The 16,552-nt window shown below is 40.4% G+C and overlaps 1 protein-coding gene and 2 pseudogenes across 1 annotated transcript in view; 2 read left to right on the forward strand and 1 right to left on the reverse strand.

The window, feature by feature from the left end:
• Positions 1-3,200, forward strand: part of LOC138031431 (uncharacterized) — an 11,958-nt gene extending 8,758 nt beyond the window's left edge. The window contains exons 6-8 of the mRNA XM_068879127.1: positions 1-46; positions 436-1,990; positions 2,720-3,200. The exon at positions 1-46 is cut by the window's left edge and continues 41 nt beyond it. Coding sequence (XP_068735228.1) covers positions 1-46; positions 436-1,988 — 1,599 coding nt within the window. The 3' untranslated portion in view covers positions 1,989-1,990; positions 2,720-3,200. The remainder of the gene's footprint in view (positions 47-435; positions 1,991-2,719) is intronic.
• A 7,959-nt stretch (positions 3,201-11,159) lies between these two features.
• On the reverse strand, positions 11,160-12,415 carry LOC138031432 (uncharacterized; annotated as a pseudogene).
• A 1,497-nt stretch (positions 12,416-13,912) lies between these two features.
• On the forward strand, positions 13,913-15,615 carry LOC138031433 (uncharacterized; annotated as a pseudogene).
• Positions 15,616-16,552: the final 937 nt, after the last annotated feature.

Here is a 16,552-nt window from a genome sequence, read left to right on the forward strand (position 1 = left end):
GACATGAGGCTTGCATTTAGAGAGGCTGTACGGTGTATTGCTAAAGGTAGGGTAATTAGATGCCGCTGTTTCCAAATTTTATCAGCGAAGTTTGCAAGCAAACATTTTGCAGTGGTTGCAAGTCACAAATGCTGTGAACTGTTACTTAATAAGTAGAAATCAAAAAGTTATCAACAATTACCTTAGCTCAAAAGTAAGAAATCAACCCTGTAATGTAGTGGGAGTACTTAAACAAATGCCTAGGATGCAAATCAGCTCTTTTATCTAGATAGGTTGGTTTTTGTTTCGTTTTGTTTTTTCACTTTCAACTTTGCTGCTTTTTATCACACAATGTAATTTGTCTACACTATTTTTTTTTTTGTACCTGCTAACAATTTTTGCCTTTGAAAAGTTCAATCAGTAACATTCTTTTTTTTGTACATCTTTCTTCCTCAGGAGAGCTCTTCTACTATAGAGGTTGTGGTTGGAAAGCAAAGAGGATGAACTGGACAGAAGAGGACAAAGCTTGGATTTGCAAAATGGATGAGCTATTTAGTAATCTGTTTGGGCCAGATTATTGTCATTATGGGTACACAGAGACAAAGCACTGTGAGGTGATACCAGGGCAGTTTCCACTGATACAGTATCATCATGAAGAGTGGGAAAAAGAGTGGAACAAAAGTAACTGTGGCAACAACAGCACTGAGACAATATCACCCCAGCACAGTGGCAATACCAGCATGGCAGCAACAGCACCTCAGGGCAGTGACAACAACAGCACTGCAGCAACAGCACCTCGGCACTGTGACAACAACAGCACTGCAGCAACAGCACCTCAGCACAGTAGCAAGAACAGCATTGCAGCAACAGCACCTCAGCAAAGTGGCAACACCAGCACTGCAGCTACAGGGATTACGCCTAACAGGGAGTTGAGACTAGACAATCTCAGCGTTCTTACTCGTTGTGAGAGAGCATCTTTGGCACTCCCTACAGTGGTTCCCATTTTGCCCAAAGATGTTGTTCTTTCTCAAGGCCAAACTGAGGTCAGAAACCCACTTTTAGTCAGTCTTCGCCCATCTGAAAGTGTGGTGCAGCATGCAGTAAACTTACTTAGAGGAGTGTTAAACACTAGAATTGGGGAAGATGATGATGGTGACATTGAAGATAAAGTTGCAGTGACAATGGGCAGTCTTGGAACTTTTACACAGGAATCAGTTCAGGTTTTCCAGACTATGTGCAATCTAGCTACAGAAGCTGTGAAAATCAGAGAAGAAGAAAGGTGGCTAGCAAAAGGCAACAATGTTCTGCTAGACCTCACCTCTGTCAGAGATGTGTTACATAATTCTAGGCCTAATGACGAGGTCCTTAAACAGGGGATGTGCATCATGGATGTTTCTGACTTTAGCACACTTGCCTGTGAACGCTACGTTAATGGCTTCACAATAGACACTGTGTGTTTGAAATTTCTTGAGGAGAGTAAGACCACAAACATTGTATACCTGCCATCATTCAGCCAAACGTGGGCAAAACAAGGACCTGGATATTTCAGCCACAAAGTAAAGCAATTCTTCACCCACTGCACAGTGGAAGATGCCAAATGCATTATGACACCAGTTCATTTTGACACGCCTCAGCACTGGGGATTATTGTGCTTTGATACAGCATCCAAAACTGTATATTTTGATGATGGACTCAAGCTTTCCCCACCAAGAGGCACTGTAACTGTTATTAAGAACATGTTGGGTAGCTTTGAGCTACTTTCAAACAACGTTGGCTTCCAAGAGGTCAATTGGAACCAGCACAATCTTGCTAGCCCACTACCACGCTTCAACATGCCAAAGGAAACCAAGAGTGGAGAGGGTGCTGGGAGCTGTGGCATTGGTGTAATTCTCTCTGTGAGAGATATCATCAAGAGTGAAACTTGCTTTCCACCATTTAAGTGGATGTACAGAAACATGTCAAGATTACGGAAGGAGTTGATGACTCTTGTTGTTCAATGGAAAATATAGAGGTAAGAGCATGGAACTAAAAAGAAATACTTCTTTCCTAAAATGCATGTTTTAAGATAACTACAGAAATTCCTGTGTGCTCATTAGCTAATTGTCATTGTCAATAAGTGGACAGACACATGAATTTATAATTTTATGCGATGCGTCAACAAGCGAGGGTGGACAATTTGAAAACTTTGTTATCAAGAGAAACAGATTGACGTCAATTTTCAATGTCTGTCTTGCTATTGGCAATGAATTTCATCATAATAATTATTGTCAAAGTTGTCAGTGGATCCACTTGGCTATGGCCTCATGGATCCACAGCTACAGTACTTTGACAATGTTATGACAAAATTCATGATCAATAACAGTACAGACACATGAAAACGGGCATCAATTTGTTAGTTTTACTTATGCATGTTTCAACAGTGTTACAAGTTTCCATAGTGTTATTGTCACTATGTAAACTGATTGGTTAAGGTCAATTGGCATTACTATAATCCTTTCCAGGTATTTGAATTACACATGCATTGGAAGGTATGATTTTTAAGTAAATTAGCCCAAAAAATAAAAACAGGAGTGCATAAATATGATTAATTACAGCCCCAAAATCGGGTTTGAAAATAATCAGAAATAAGCTCAAGCTAAAATAAAAATCCTGCTTCAAATCAGAAGAGAAATCTGTTACTACCTAATAAGTTGAATTCTGATGTTTCCCTATTGTCATGTTTTCTTTTTTTTTTTTTCAGTTTCTTCTTGCTGTGGTTCACACTGTCATGCTTCCCTGCAGAAGTTGAGCATTTTCTATAGAAATAATGTTGATCATCTGATACCATCCCCATTATGTTTTTTTCTCTCTCGTGAAAGTGGATTGGTTGGTCTGTTAAACAAATGGTAATTATAAGTAGAAGAAGACTAGTATTGCCAAATTAATAAACAAACCATTTAGTAAGCCTTTTTTTCTCTAAGGATGCCAAAATTGGGTCTGCCTGTTAGGTAACGAGAAATTACATTTTGTAGGGATGGCCTAAGATTAAAAAAGCTGGTTAATGCAAAATCAAGTAAATACCACTCTGCTGTACATCCAATTATTGCTTGCTGTATGATGGGGAAAGTGGGGAACACACCCTAACTGTTCACCAACAAATTGCCATGGCATTGTGTTAACTACATGTTCACTGTATTCTATGTCACTACAAAACATTTCTGGATTGACTTGTCATTCAAGCAAAAAGAACAAGAATTTCACCCAGACTTGTGAAAGAGTGCTGAACAGATCTCTTTCCACTGAACAAAACAGTATTGAATGTTCTAGTCATTCAGTGGAACCCCATCTTGTAGTAACCTTGTACAACGACCTCCTTACATTGTATTACCTCCACAACAGCTAAGTTACACCAACCTTGTTAAATGGCCACCCTGTTAATACTAGATTTTTGTACACTTGGGTGGCTCAATAATATTGTAGATAGATTATCGAGGTTCTACTAAACAATAAGTCATGCTTTCAAAATAATTTAATCACAGGTGGTTTATTTACTTAACAACATAAACAATTTTTCATTTTTTGCTTAATAGAATTATTTTCCTTATCTGTATAAGATTTCATACCTATCACAGAAGTCACAATGTGATTAACATCCACTTGTTTCTGGTTGGAACTAAATACTGTTACATCTTTGTTACCTCAGAAGCTACTGAAAATAAACTACCTTATAATAATTAAAAATTACATTTTTCTATATACATTCTCATAACCATCTGGCCATGCTCAGTATAGGTGTACAAATTTGGCCACCATATAATCTCAATCTCCCTTGTTGCACGTCCCTCTCCATACCCGACAAGCAGTGATGACTTTGATGAAGGCCTCTTTCTTTTGTTACCTGGTAAATGGGCACGTTGTTTAGCTCTTGCAATTTCCTCTTCTGCAGGTAATGTAGAAAGTAGATTTCCCTCATCACAAGATTCATTGCCAGCAAACAGCACCTCAGTAGTGATGTTTACTATACTTTGCTCTTCCAAGACATCCACTAGTGTCTCCAATTTAAAAATTTTGAAAGATATTTTCAGGGTAGCACCCTGGTAGCTTGGTTGTGCCTTGTGACACACGTTTTTTATGGAGTTCACTTGGACTCCCATTTGCCCAATAAAGTACTCAAAGTATGGTTTTGGTACCTGGTGGGAGTCAAGTTTCACCCATCTGCCTGTAAAAAAATGTCATGTTAGCTACACAAACCAAGGGGACCCAGACAATACAAACTAAGGGATGGACCATTGTGATTTTGAGGGAGGTGTTGAGCAATTTTCTGAGCGAGAAGTTTCTTTCCAACTTTCAAATGTACTAGATTATTTTTGATGTTGCTATTTTTTGGCTTGTTCAAGATACATATTTTTGTGGCTCGCTCTCCATGAATTTCTTCTTCTCTGTGCAGGAATCAGTCTTATTGCTAGGTGCCCAGCTCTCACAGGAAATATAACGGCCCATCCATTAGTGAAAAGAGAACAACTTTGACAAAGTATTCAGTGTGCTACCGCGGTGTGGTGCTTCTCTGGGCCTCTTATAGTGGAGAAACTTGACGGCTAACAAAATATATATGGGTTATTGACCAAGCGTGAGGTCAAGATGGCAGGAGTGGCCAAGTTCATTTTTTGCGATTTTATGGACCGAGACGAAGTTGAGGTCAATAAACACGCAAGAAAAGAACGAGGCCAATGTCCAGCCATCTTGACCGAACAAGCTTGGTCAATTCCGGAAAATTTTTCTTGCGGGACACAGCGCGTAATCCCGAGCGGGCAAGATAGCTCCATCTTGCCCACTCAAGTAGACAATCAGAGCGCAGGATTTGGTTCAGCTTGCCCGCTCACGGAGCTATCCATATAATAAAAATATGTTCATACGTTTGACTTTTAATCTGGGGCTACTGTGGAGGGGAACACGAAAAATTACAAGGCTGCGTTACTTCCACTTGACCCAGGTTCAAAACGAGAATACTTGTCATGTGCCCGTCAGAAATGTATCCAAATAAAACATTCTAAATGTGGCTTGAGCTCTTGTCAAGATTGTCCTAAATGATTCAAGAAAGCTGTCGATGAAACGGGAAAAATTCACCTGGCAATCGAGGATGAAATGTTGAGTTCATCCTCTTGGTTAACCCTGCCAACCACGTTTTGTAGCCGCTTTGGTGACAAGCGTCCAATGACTTTCTTGGCGTGAATTGGAATTCTTCTCCCTTGTCGTCTTTGAACACGGGAACAAGGGAGTCCTCATTGGTACCGTCGTGTCTTTGACGAACATGCTTCTTTAGCGAATACAACGTTTTAAAAACTTTATCACAAAGTGGACAAGTGACGAAAATAGTCGACATCTTTGATAAGCTCGGAAAACGCGTTGAGTCTTTGAGTCTGGGATAGACCGCGATCTTATCGCTTGCGGGCGCCTGGCAACTGCGCGCTGCTAAGATTTGCTCTTTTCTTCATCGGGAATAATCCCGGCATTCGGTATACCTACATGTAACCTCAATTTTATTCTTTTATGTTATCCGCTCTTTGAAGTATTTTATTTTGAGGAAAATATTCGGTTGATTCCTCATTTGATGGCGAAGCAAAAACATCGCAACAATCGCCGGAAGTGTAACAGGCAGCTTCACAACTCGTCGCCGCAAATTGTATTGAAATTGCAGCCAAACAACGTAACGGGCCTTTACGCGTTCGTGAAGAGGAGCCGCTCGTATGATTTATTGTCCCTTATCGTTCTCGCAAGTTTTAACCACTGAGAGTCGTCACTGTACGCTCAACCTAGCGGAACAAAACAGTTGCAGTTTTCTATCAAACTAATGCTTCTCAACTTTCATAAAACTTACAACAATGTGAAGCGTTGACGTGTGACTGACGAGTAACACTCGTTTATTACCGGCCGCAGGATCCTACTGTGTGCTCTGTCAAAGCCTTCTATTGTCTTAGAGATGGTAGGGTTCAAAGATCGGTCATTTCAGATGACCGAACTTTCCGTATCTATTACCTACGGCTCCTCATGTCAGTTTAGAAGACTTTATTACTATCAGGCCTTTGTTTTGTCACTGGAAACCTGCTTTGCCTTCATTATGCAAAGATTGTGCAACATTGATTGACTTTGGCAAGCATATCCTTGGTGAATGTCTTGTTGAACTGGCCTCCTCTTATAAACGTTACTTTCCGTTAGTTAAATACAAAGCAGAACAGGCTGTTAGAAAATTGTTACAAATGCCTGTGACTATTATTGAAATGACTTTAAATGGACCTGGGTCACAGAGATTATATGTTCTAGAAACATTGCAAGGTGTGGACATCCCTAGGGTTATTAACATGGCTGAGAAATGTTTGCAAGGAAAGACATGTTTTCAGTCTGGGATGTCAAGGGAGGTGTTGAAAGACTTGTGTACTTTGGCAAGTTCGGAATCTGATAGACTTCTCATAAAGTACGCATGCTGTAAAGGGCAAAACCTATCAAAGAACAAGGCAAGTAATTTGTATGGTTTTAGTGACTTCCATAAGCAAGAATCTAGAATTAATAGTCCTTTAGAAGAGTTTAAAGAATTAAGAGATGCAGTTGACACCCTTGCAAAACTTCAAGATAAAGCTGTCTTAGAAGGATTTGGACTCACATATTCAGATGATGACAGTGCTGTAGACCAACTGTCTAGTTCAGAAGGAACAGACTGAATGGATATCAGATGATGAGAAGAACAAGGGACCTGACAAGTTGCAAACTGCTTCTGCAGCTGTTGTTAATCTTGCTGTTACAAACAAGTCTCATGACAAGTCTCAACAACCTAGACCAGCTGCAGATCCTGATGTCCCTCTAGAAAAGAATAGACCACTTGTATCACCTTTTACTAATGCTCAGAGACAACACACTCAACTAGTTGGTCTGCCTTTGTGGCAGAGCTACAAATGTTACTGCGAAATTACACCGAAGAGACTTTGGTATATGCATTGACTGAGTTCAGTGACCACCTTGAGAATATGGATTTGACAGATAAAGAGAAAAACAAAGTGGAGATGTCAAGACAAGCCTACCTTGAATATGAGAGACAGAAAGCAATGGGAGATGATGCATGGGTGAGTGAGAGTGACTCAGACACTGTTGATCCTGACAGTGTTGTGACTGCTAACCTGAATGAACAAGTTAAGATTCAAATGCAGAAAATAAAGAGAAAAGAAAAACGACAGCTTGCACGTTTAAAAGCAGAAAGGCGGCTTCTGAAATGCAAGGTACCCAAACATGTCTCACAAATTGTGTAAGAGTTGATGGTGCTGGAGATGAGGGACCAGGACATAAAGAAATTGCCTTTTTATGGGCAGAGAAACATCTAATGGAAAATCACTATTTTACATGTGTAACATCCAGACACTCGGGAGGGTCATATCTGATTGCTGTTTAAACTAATGAATGCATCGCCAACAATGCTATTGTCTTAGGCGACATGTACTAGCAGTGCTGAAATTCTCAAGACCGGGCATCAGAGATAAGCAAGTTGAGAACTGATTGACTGTGATTGGTTAACGGTTTCTAGCTCTGTTGCTCCGCTGCAAATGAGACGGTGTCAATCAAAATCTTAGATGTGTGAAGTTGATCTCAAGTCGGTGTCAATCGAAATTATAGATGCGCAAAGTCATATAAAAAATTTAACAATGCCATCTTAATTTACAGCCGTGTACTTGCACCGAATAAGCAGCTCTCGACATCATCGCAAGCTCTAATAACTCTTCAAAACTTAGAAAACACGGTTTTTAAGCGGTGCTGACAACCGAGTGGCTTGCGTTCTAACCTGTTTTACAAAGCAGTTAACACAATTTTTATTTTTACAAGGCGGTAAGAGCACGAAGTAAGCACTGACTCATGCTCTACAGCGAGCTGAACCCCCCTCGGGAGTATCCGCTTGGTTTCGATCGATTGTTCGGTTTTGCTTTTCATGCTTACCCTCTTTACAGCTCTCACTTTGTTTAGTTTATGCGTAAGGATATTAACAAATTTTTATTTCGACTTTTTATTAAGAAAGTGTAAAGACTTAAAAAAGAGAAAACCAGAAGACAACTCTTTTTGTGATTACAAAAGATCAGTGAAGTACTGGTCAGTCGATCCGTGACTGACCCAAAATAGTAATCCCATTGGGAACGAGTTTTCACTTGCAACAACGAATATTCAAATTTGGATCCCTTTTCTGACATCAAAAAGTAAGTGCATATTACAATCCATTCAGTTAATTCGTTACGATCAGCATGCCGAAGCGTGTTAGGAACCCGCCTGGCTTTTACGCCTCGTTATTCGATGACTTTCGAGATCTAGCCGGACCGCAGTTCAAAATATCGACCAAATGCAAAGCCCACTGGTTACCTTTCGTATCTTTTTCACGATGTAACCAACTCTGCTATTCACGGAGATACCAACACAGACCGATGAAGATGTCGACAACTTGTACCCAATCATTAAGCAAATTGTCTTGAAGGGCAGCGAAATTTTTGGCAGCTGCCAAAGCGCCTCACCATTTATTTGCAAGTGGAACATTGGGTTGCATTCACTCCTCGACGGTGTAGACATGTGCAGGAATGCAGGATTGATCGGGGATTCTACGAGCTCTGAAAAGAGCTCCCGATCAATACTCTGCATTTCTTTCACAGAAGACATTTCAAAACGAAGAGTACTGAGTAGAGAAGCACAAAGAAGCGTAGAGAGGCGTCTCTTCTCATCAAAAGTGATCCGATCGGTGCGGTAAAGCTTTAGAGTTACCCTCATCAGTAGATGCTCATGCATTACAAAGTCAATGCTTTTATGAACAAACCATTTTGAAGATTTAGAATTTTATCGTTAACTCATCGGGGTCATGTTTATTTGGAGCGATTGCAGAATAAAATTTTACGAGAGTGCTTAGGCCTAATCACTGAAACGAGCGCTTTCTTCTTCACATGATCTCGTGAAAAGAGTAGTTTACCGAACCGCAAAATGAGTCTAAAATTTTACGAGAGTGCTTAGGCCTAATAACTGAAACGAGCGCTTGGGCATAATCAGTAAATGAGTGCTTTCTTCTTCACACAATCTCGTAAAAAGTGTAGTTGACCGAACCGCAAGATGAAAGCTAAGGTGCGATGGCAGAATACCCGGTTAAGGAACAGAGTTGTTTATATGAATATCATTTTCTCTACTATGCCACTACAGGACTGCGGTGGCAGTTTTTTAAGTAAGACATTAGGGACCTTAAGCAAGGTCGACGAGAAGCCCCGAGGACGATGACCAGAAGTGAAAATACCGCTTAGCGCCCTACTGCGCATGCTTCACTCGTCGTCCACGTGAAGTTCAGAACATGAAAACGCCATCTTTGCCATCCAGGCCGAACGTCGCGAGAATGTTAGTATAAATTTATGTATTTTCATCTTGTTTAGGAAGACAATTTATGTTTGGCGTTTGAAATGAAAGCTAGATATTCCTTAGTTTCTAATCTTTGCACAATATTGAATCTTACTAGGATTTTGCAACATGAAAACTTTGTGAGATTTGCATCTTGTCAGCAAAACATTCAAGTTAAGAAGATGAAATCGAGAACTAACAAAGTGATTACTTGTTTTGTTTTATTTACCTATATGCAATCTTTTACAATTGTTTTAACTTGAGCAAAAAATTTTCATGCCGTTGAGGTCATTTTAGAGACTAATTTTCCGAAAAATTAACTTATATTTTGATGTGAATTTCCTTAGAATGGAGTGGACAGAACTTCATGACTTGAATCTTTGCGAAGAAGTTTTAGTTGTTTAACCTTGGAAACATCCTTACCGTAGTAAGGAAAGAGGAGATTCATGGAACGAAATAGCAAACAAGTTAAATGCCTCTGAGCATCCTACGTTTAAAGTATCAAAGAGAAGTGTCAGAGACAGGTTGACATTACTTCAACAAAAGTACAAAGCGAAAATGAGAATGGAGGAAGCTGCCTCTGGGATAGACTGTCAGGAAACAAAGCTAGACAAAGCGTTAGAAGAAATCATAGAAAAACAGAAAACGGCCACGGATGCAAGAAGCCTGCAAGATGATAACAAGAAAACTGAAAAGGCAGCAGCGGAGGAGCACCGCAACCAAGCGGTTGAGCGTTTGGGTGAAACCAAGAAAAGGAATGCTGAGAAACAAGACGAAAAAGCCCAGACGGCGAAGAAAGGAAGAAGATTGAAGTCGGAAGTGGTGCAATTTCTGAAAGAAAAGTCAGAGAGAGTGAGTGTGCTGAGAAAGGAGGATTTGGAGTTGAGTCAAAAGGAGGATATGACGAAAATGCTAGTACAACAACAGCAGCAGCAGACTCAGATTATGCTTTGTTTGCTTGCAAAAAGCCAAAATAAGAAAAGTCAAGTATCCGCTATTTTATCAATCCAACTGTTGGTTTTTCCAATGTTGTTGTTACTGAAAGTTTTACCGTGAAAAAGTGCTGAGGCAGCATGCATATTTTCCAGACATGCAATAATGCACTGTTTGTGTTTGAAGGTACATTGTGAGACTGCAAAGTTCTAATTGATTAGTGTTGTTGCAAAACCTTAAATTGATTAAATTTAAGATTCATGTTTCAAAGTTTTAAGTGTATTTTATGTGCATTTCTGTACATCTTGTCTGACTGGCTACAATCTTCAGTGTTGTATTTGAAGCTACAACATTTTATCGTGATTAAATTTAAGCTTTGTGTTTCAAAGTTTCAAGTTTATTTTATGGTACAGTGTATGCCCATCTTGCCTGACTGGCTACAAAATGAAGCCTCCTGTATCGGTTGGAATTGAGGGGTTATCTGTCAAAGGTGGGAGGGTCAGAAAATATGAAAAAATGTATCAGAAAGGGGTGGGGCAACATTTTTCCTCTTTCCCTCCCCTTCCTCAGGTAAATAATTAACTCCTAATTTTGTGGTATGATTGGAACATTCGCCAGCAGGCTCCTGTCACCAGTTAATGCATTCCAGATGTTGTGCCTCTTGGCTGGAACTCAAGTTTAAACAAAACAATCTTATAAAGCAGTTTGTCATTTATTAATACACTCCTGTATCAAATTGACCTGCCCTCGCTTGATACACCCTGAAAGAAAAAAGCACTCAAGAAACAATGCATTGCTATTCACATGAAACTTTCATTATTGCACTGACATGTCATTCCTCTTTGATTACAGGTATATAATTTGAATTACTTTCAAACAAAGTAATCTTGTAGTGTTGGCGGATCTACGTTAAAGTATTGTGATGTCTGATTTGGATATAGGCATGTAAGAGCATTCCTGAGAATTGCACAAACGACATACATCTTTCCTACACTACTCAAACTAATTTTTAGATTCCTTTTAAAGTCCATAAACTTAAAATAATTTACAATGTCATTAAACAGCCATTCTACGGACTCCCGCACTGTACTCATAGACTGGTTGAAAGCAATAATTGGGGCAGTAAGGGCTCTATTTCGGAATGGCATCTGTAAGTAAATTCTACGAGGGTATGCTGGATCGCCGTACAAGCAAAATGGATTGCCAGCTGGTGAATTTGCAAAGCGTTGCAGGTCTTGAAGAAGTCCTTAATCAGCTAGCATTCCAGCATCGTGTTTACGACCCTCTGAAACAGTAAAAGGAAGTAAAAAATTCGTATGGAACTAAAAATGCTTCTTGTACAGGTTTGTCACATGAGCCTCTCACTCTTTACCCCGGACACTCTTCCAATATTTCTTGTTAAAAACATAGTGAAAATGAAATCGCCCACTCTCTCTTTGTACAAACACTCCCCGCAAAACTTACCCACTGGACCAAATAGGTTACCAATTAAACCATTGGGTAGAGCCACACACTGGAATTTTAGAGCGTGAACCCTCTTATGGCCGTTGTAGATGACTCGTTGGTGCTCTCCTGGTCTGCATACGGGTCGAACGGTCCCATCAACGAACCCAAAACAATTATGTAAAGCAGCTCCTTTGCCGGAAATAACGTTACTGTAAATCTGTAATGCAGCTGGATTAAGCACATTGTGGTTCCACTGTGTTATGCGATGTCTGTGAGTGTTAAATATAAAATCCAAGACGTCATTACTGACCATACTGAGAACTGGTACTGGCAGTCCGAATCGAGAAATCATGTCACTGTATCTGCAGGGATAACTTAATCTTCTAAGAAGAATGCAGAGACCTTCCATTCCGTCAACAACACTTCTTTGATAGCATCTGAAGCTATCAGGTATTTGAAGAACCTCTGAGAGAATTTGCAAGTCGTGCTTTCTAAATCTAAACTCTGCCAAGCACTCGGCATCGTTCATCTCATCGAGGGAAAACCTCTCGTATTCCTCGTACGAGAAATTGGGATTTTTCGGCATAAATTGCTCGTGTAGTAGCAAAAACTCATCTTCATCTAGAATACCGAACTCATAACTCAAAAGAAGTTGCTCTTGGACCTCGTGAAAATAAGACATGATAAAATTATTGGACTGTTTCTCGATTTTCACGATAAATGAGCACAGTTTTGTTTACATGTCCTCGTCCACGTTCAACATTTTAGTTTTCCCGCCGTGAACGACGTCCTTGGCTTAGTGGTTGAAGGAAAGGCTACAAAAATACTACTTCTACTGATCGGAATTCCCCGAAAATTCGGCAGGACCATCTTAGAGTATCAAATAAAAAAGCCATATGAATACTCATTTCAGCACCCCATATTTTTCGAAATTTTCTCTCTGAAATTGTCCAAGCCATACAAACGAAGTACCGAAATAGCTACTTTTGAGGCCGAAAAAAATAATACTTCTAACTGAACCACCGACGTAAAAACAGTCACATTTTTTTATGAACTTCTTTACAACAAAAGCCATATGAATACTTGATTGTAAACTGAATAGTTATCATGTAATAGAAGAATTTTCAAGCGGTTCTCCCGGCTTTCGGCCAACTTTCTTTATTGTTTTCTGTACAATTCCCCAATTAGCTTTTGAATTTAGCGCTGCAAACCGGGGAAAAGTCCCGGATGTGTCGCAGCATTGTGGGCGATGGGCTGTCTTGCTGTTGCCCATTCTAACCTGTTTATCCCATCTACACTTGGAGGGGCAGTTAACACAGCTACAGGCTTCGATGAAACACAGTGAAAACAAAACTTGGACCTTGCAAGTGATGTTTATACTTCAAGAGTCCAAGGGGCACCCTGCGGTGAAGCAAAGATACAGCTTTTTAAGGGTGCATGTGATGAGGCAGCAAAACCCTAGTAGACAGAAGAAACTTGCTGCTTGTGTACTTATCTGGAAAAAAGGAACAAAAGGAAGAATTGAAGAAAAATAACCCAAAGCTTCATGACCACTTTGAGAGTGTCTCAAAAGTCCTTCAAAACCATAAACATGACCTGCCCCCTAAATACTTCCTAGCACTGAGTTTGTGCCACAAACCAGAATGCCCACACAAAAGGTGTCAAGAAGGGAATAAAGGGACAACTTATAGCTGGTACAAAGGAGGCCCTCTTACAACGTACTTCCCCCTACCCGTACAAGATTTGTCAAAACCCTGGAGGTCAGAGTGCAGCAAATGCAAAGGAAGATGCAGTGGACACTTTCTTGGACCCGAGGAGGCATATGAGAAAGTTCAAAAAGGGGAAGGGGTGCTTCACCTAAATCCCCCAGGCACTGTGCTGCAAAAGGCATATAATGATGGTATCAAGGCTAATCGCAATCTGGAAGGTGCAGAGGACCTTGCAAAAAAGACCTGTCTTTCTCTAGATGAAACTAAAATGTGGCTAAAACACCTGGATGATGTGAGATCGAGAAGACGGCAAGGGGCCCAAAAGGCTGCCGCAACAAGGGCAGCAAAAAAGGTAATAGGTTCAAATTGAAGTTCCTTGATGTTAAACAAGAGAGATACTAAACATATATATTGTTGCAGTTGCAGAAAAATCCCAGGCCACAACTACAGGTAGTGAGAGACAAAGGGAAATGGACTCTTCAGACTCATCATCAGAAATCTGTGAAGATGCATCAGCCTTTAATTTTTATGATGGTAGGTTTGATATGACTAAAAAATCTTCATCAATGAATATAAAGCTGCCTCTTGTTAATACTTAATGAGGATACAACTAACAGTTTTGGTCTCATTTTAAAATGCAGAATCATCAGATGATAGTGATCATGACATCTTATGCATCTGTGGACAGCCTAATCTGAAGGAGGATATGAGCGGGTGTGACGGGCAGAATTGCAAGTTTAAATGGTACCACTTTTCCTGTGCTGGAATTACAAGGGAGAACGTGCCAGAGGGAGAGTGGCTGTGTGGGGCATGCAGCAGGGTGTGAAGGTTGGTTGGTTGGGGCATTATTTGACATGTAAAAACAACCAAAGTCAAACAACAGAAAACTTGTACACTTTTCCTCTAAAAAGAGGTGGTAAAAATGTCAATAATCCTTTAAAGTAGTTAAAAGAAGTTGAAACGATGGCAACTGATATGGCGAAATAGGGCTCACTCTTTCTTTTCTTACAAAATTGAATATCGTACTTTTAAATGTAAACATAACTTGAAGTCTCCCAACTTGTTCCCATTATAGTAAAGAAAAGTTACATTAAATCTATCAAGAGAATGACCTATCCAGACTGAATGTCCACCCAGATTGTCGTCACTATGCACTTTACTTAAAAGACCTCTTTTAACTTTTAGGAAAAGGTAGAGGAGAGAGCCCTGAAAAAACAAGTTGGTGGAAGAGTGTCAGTGCCTGTGCCAAGAAATAACCAGAAACTTAGGGTGGATATTAAAGAAAGAATAGCTTCTGGGAAGTTCAATCTCGGAACTCCTGTTCTCGACACTGAGTATACAAAAGTTGTTCTCACTTCAGAAGGTAAATTTGAAAAGAAATTATGCAAAGTCTCAGCAAGAAAGTACCCTCTTAGTCAAGTCTTTGAAGAAAATGCGAAAAGACATAGCGATCTCCTGAGATTGAGAAGCGATGAAGAGTATGCCAACATGACCACCCAGCAGCTTAAGGCAAGACTCCAGTCTCTTCATGAACAAACCACTGCTATGACACACGATGAACTCTGCAACCAGCTAAAAAAGAGTGAAAGAACCCGACACTGGCTAATATGGCATGACCATCCTAGCATAGCAGGTGCAGGATTTATGTTGTTCCTGCTTAGAGAACTCTATGATCCTGCTGTACATCTTACTAGCCAAGAGTACATGCAAAAGAGTAATGGAAAAGCCATAGATGTTCAGTCTACTAACTATAGAAGCTCCACATCTTTACATGCTGGGTGCCTCAGGAGCGAAAGATGCTGATCAGCTAGCATTTGTGCGAACACGTAGAGAGTGCTTAAAACAGCTGCATGTATCCTTAACAGCAGTTCATGGCACAGGTGTTGAAGAAAAAATGAGATTCATGAACGAGGACAACCGAGCTGTTGAGTTTGAGGATGGCACACAAAAAGGTGGACACTTTGGCTGCTCAGGTTGTAACGGTGACATGAGACGTGCAGCGGATTATCAGTACATGGCTTACCAACAGTACCGTAACCTAGAGGAAAAACAAACCTTGGTACTGGAAGGAATGTTTGGAAAATCAGATGCTGCATGTCCCTTTAAATCCCTCAAAGTTGATCAGCTCAGAGAAGAATTAACATCAAGGGGAGTTGACACTGGTGGAAACTAAGCATGCAAAGAACTTTGATCTGTTGCAGCGGCATCTGGTCAGAGCGACCTTGAACGCTTTTGATGCAAACATCTAGTGAACCAGTGTGTGCCATTCAGGAATTGTTACTATGCTACAGAGGAACATATTTCCAAATACCCGTCGGGGGAAGAACTCACCATGAGGCATGCCTGTACACTTAATATTCCCCAGGTGGTCCGTGTATCAGAATCACCGTTTGCCGTCTGCGGTCTCCCGGACACGTGTGCCAAACTAGGATTTGTTCATGTTAAGTATCCGTCAAAACGTTGCTCTATAGCACAATGTCGCAACCTTGTTGGCGGCAAACAACTAAAAACCCGTAAACTTTGCTTACACATCCACTTAATTGTCTGCTGCACTGATTTATGGATGAACAAATCTGAGTGCGACCCTGCCATGCAATCTTTTGACGAGCCTTCGGTAGCTTCTGCAAACAGTTCTGCCATCACTGAATTGGTCATTTCTACAAACGCTTCTACAAACAATGTTTCTGTCTCCTCTACAATTTGGTCTATAAAAGAAAGGGCTGCCCCTTCCACGAGCACTTCTTCCAGCGGTGGTTCCAAAATTTCCTTTGATGATAGGAAGACTGCTGGGGACAATTCACCGTCAGTCCACTCTTGAGGATAAATTCAGCAATTCTTTATCCTTATCTCATCCCTTCAACAGTATTAAATGGAACTCGTCTAACAGACAGTAGAACCTGTTGTAATTTGGTGGATGGCTAAACGAATTTGTTCCAAGTGAATTGGAATGTAGTCTCTGTGGAGCCTGCCTGGACAATCCTCGGTGTCATCCAGGATCCAAAGGAAATCACTTTCCTAATTACCAACAATAATCCTTTGCGGCAGGTTAATGTGAAAGTAAGGTTTTGCTCCAACACGGAATGTCAGGCTAAGCATCAAGCAAACATTTA

Source organism: Montipora capricornis, chromosome 14, assembly GCF_036669925.1.
Source record: "Montipora capricornis isolate CH-2021 chromosome 14, ASM3666992v2, whole genome shotgun sequence".
NCBI classification, from domain to species: Eukaryota; Metazoa; Cnidaria; class Anthozoa; order Scleractinia; family Acroporidae; genus Montipora; species Montipora capricornis.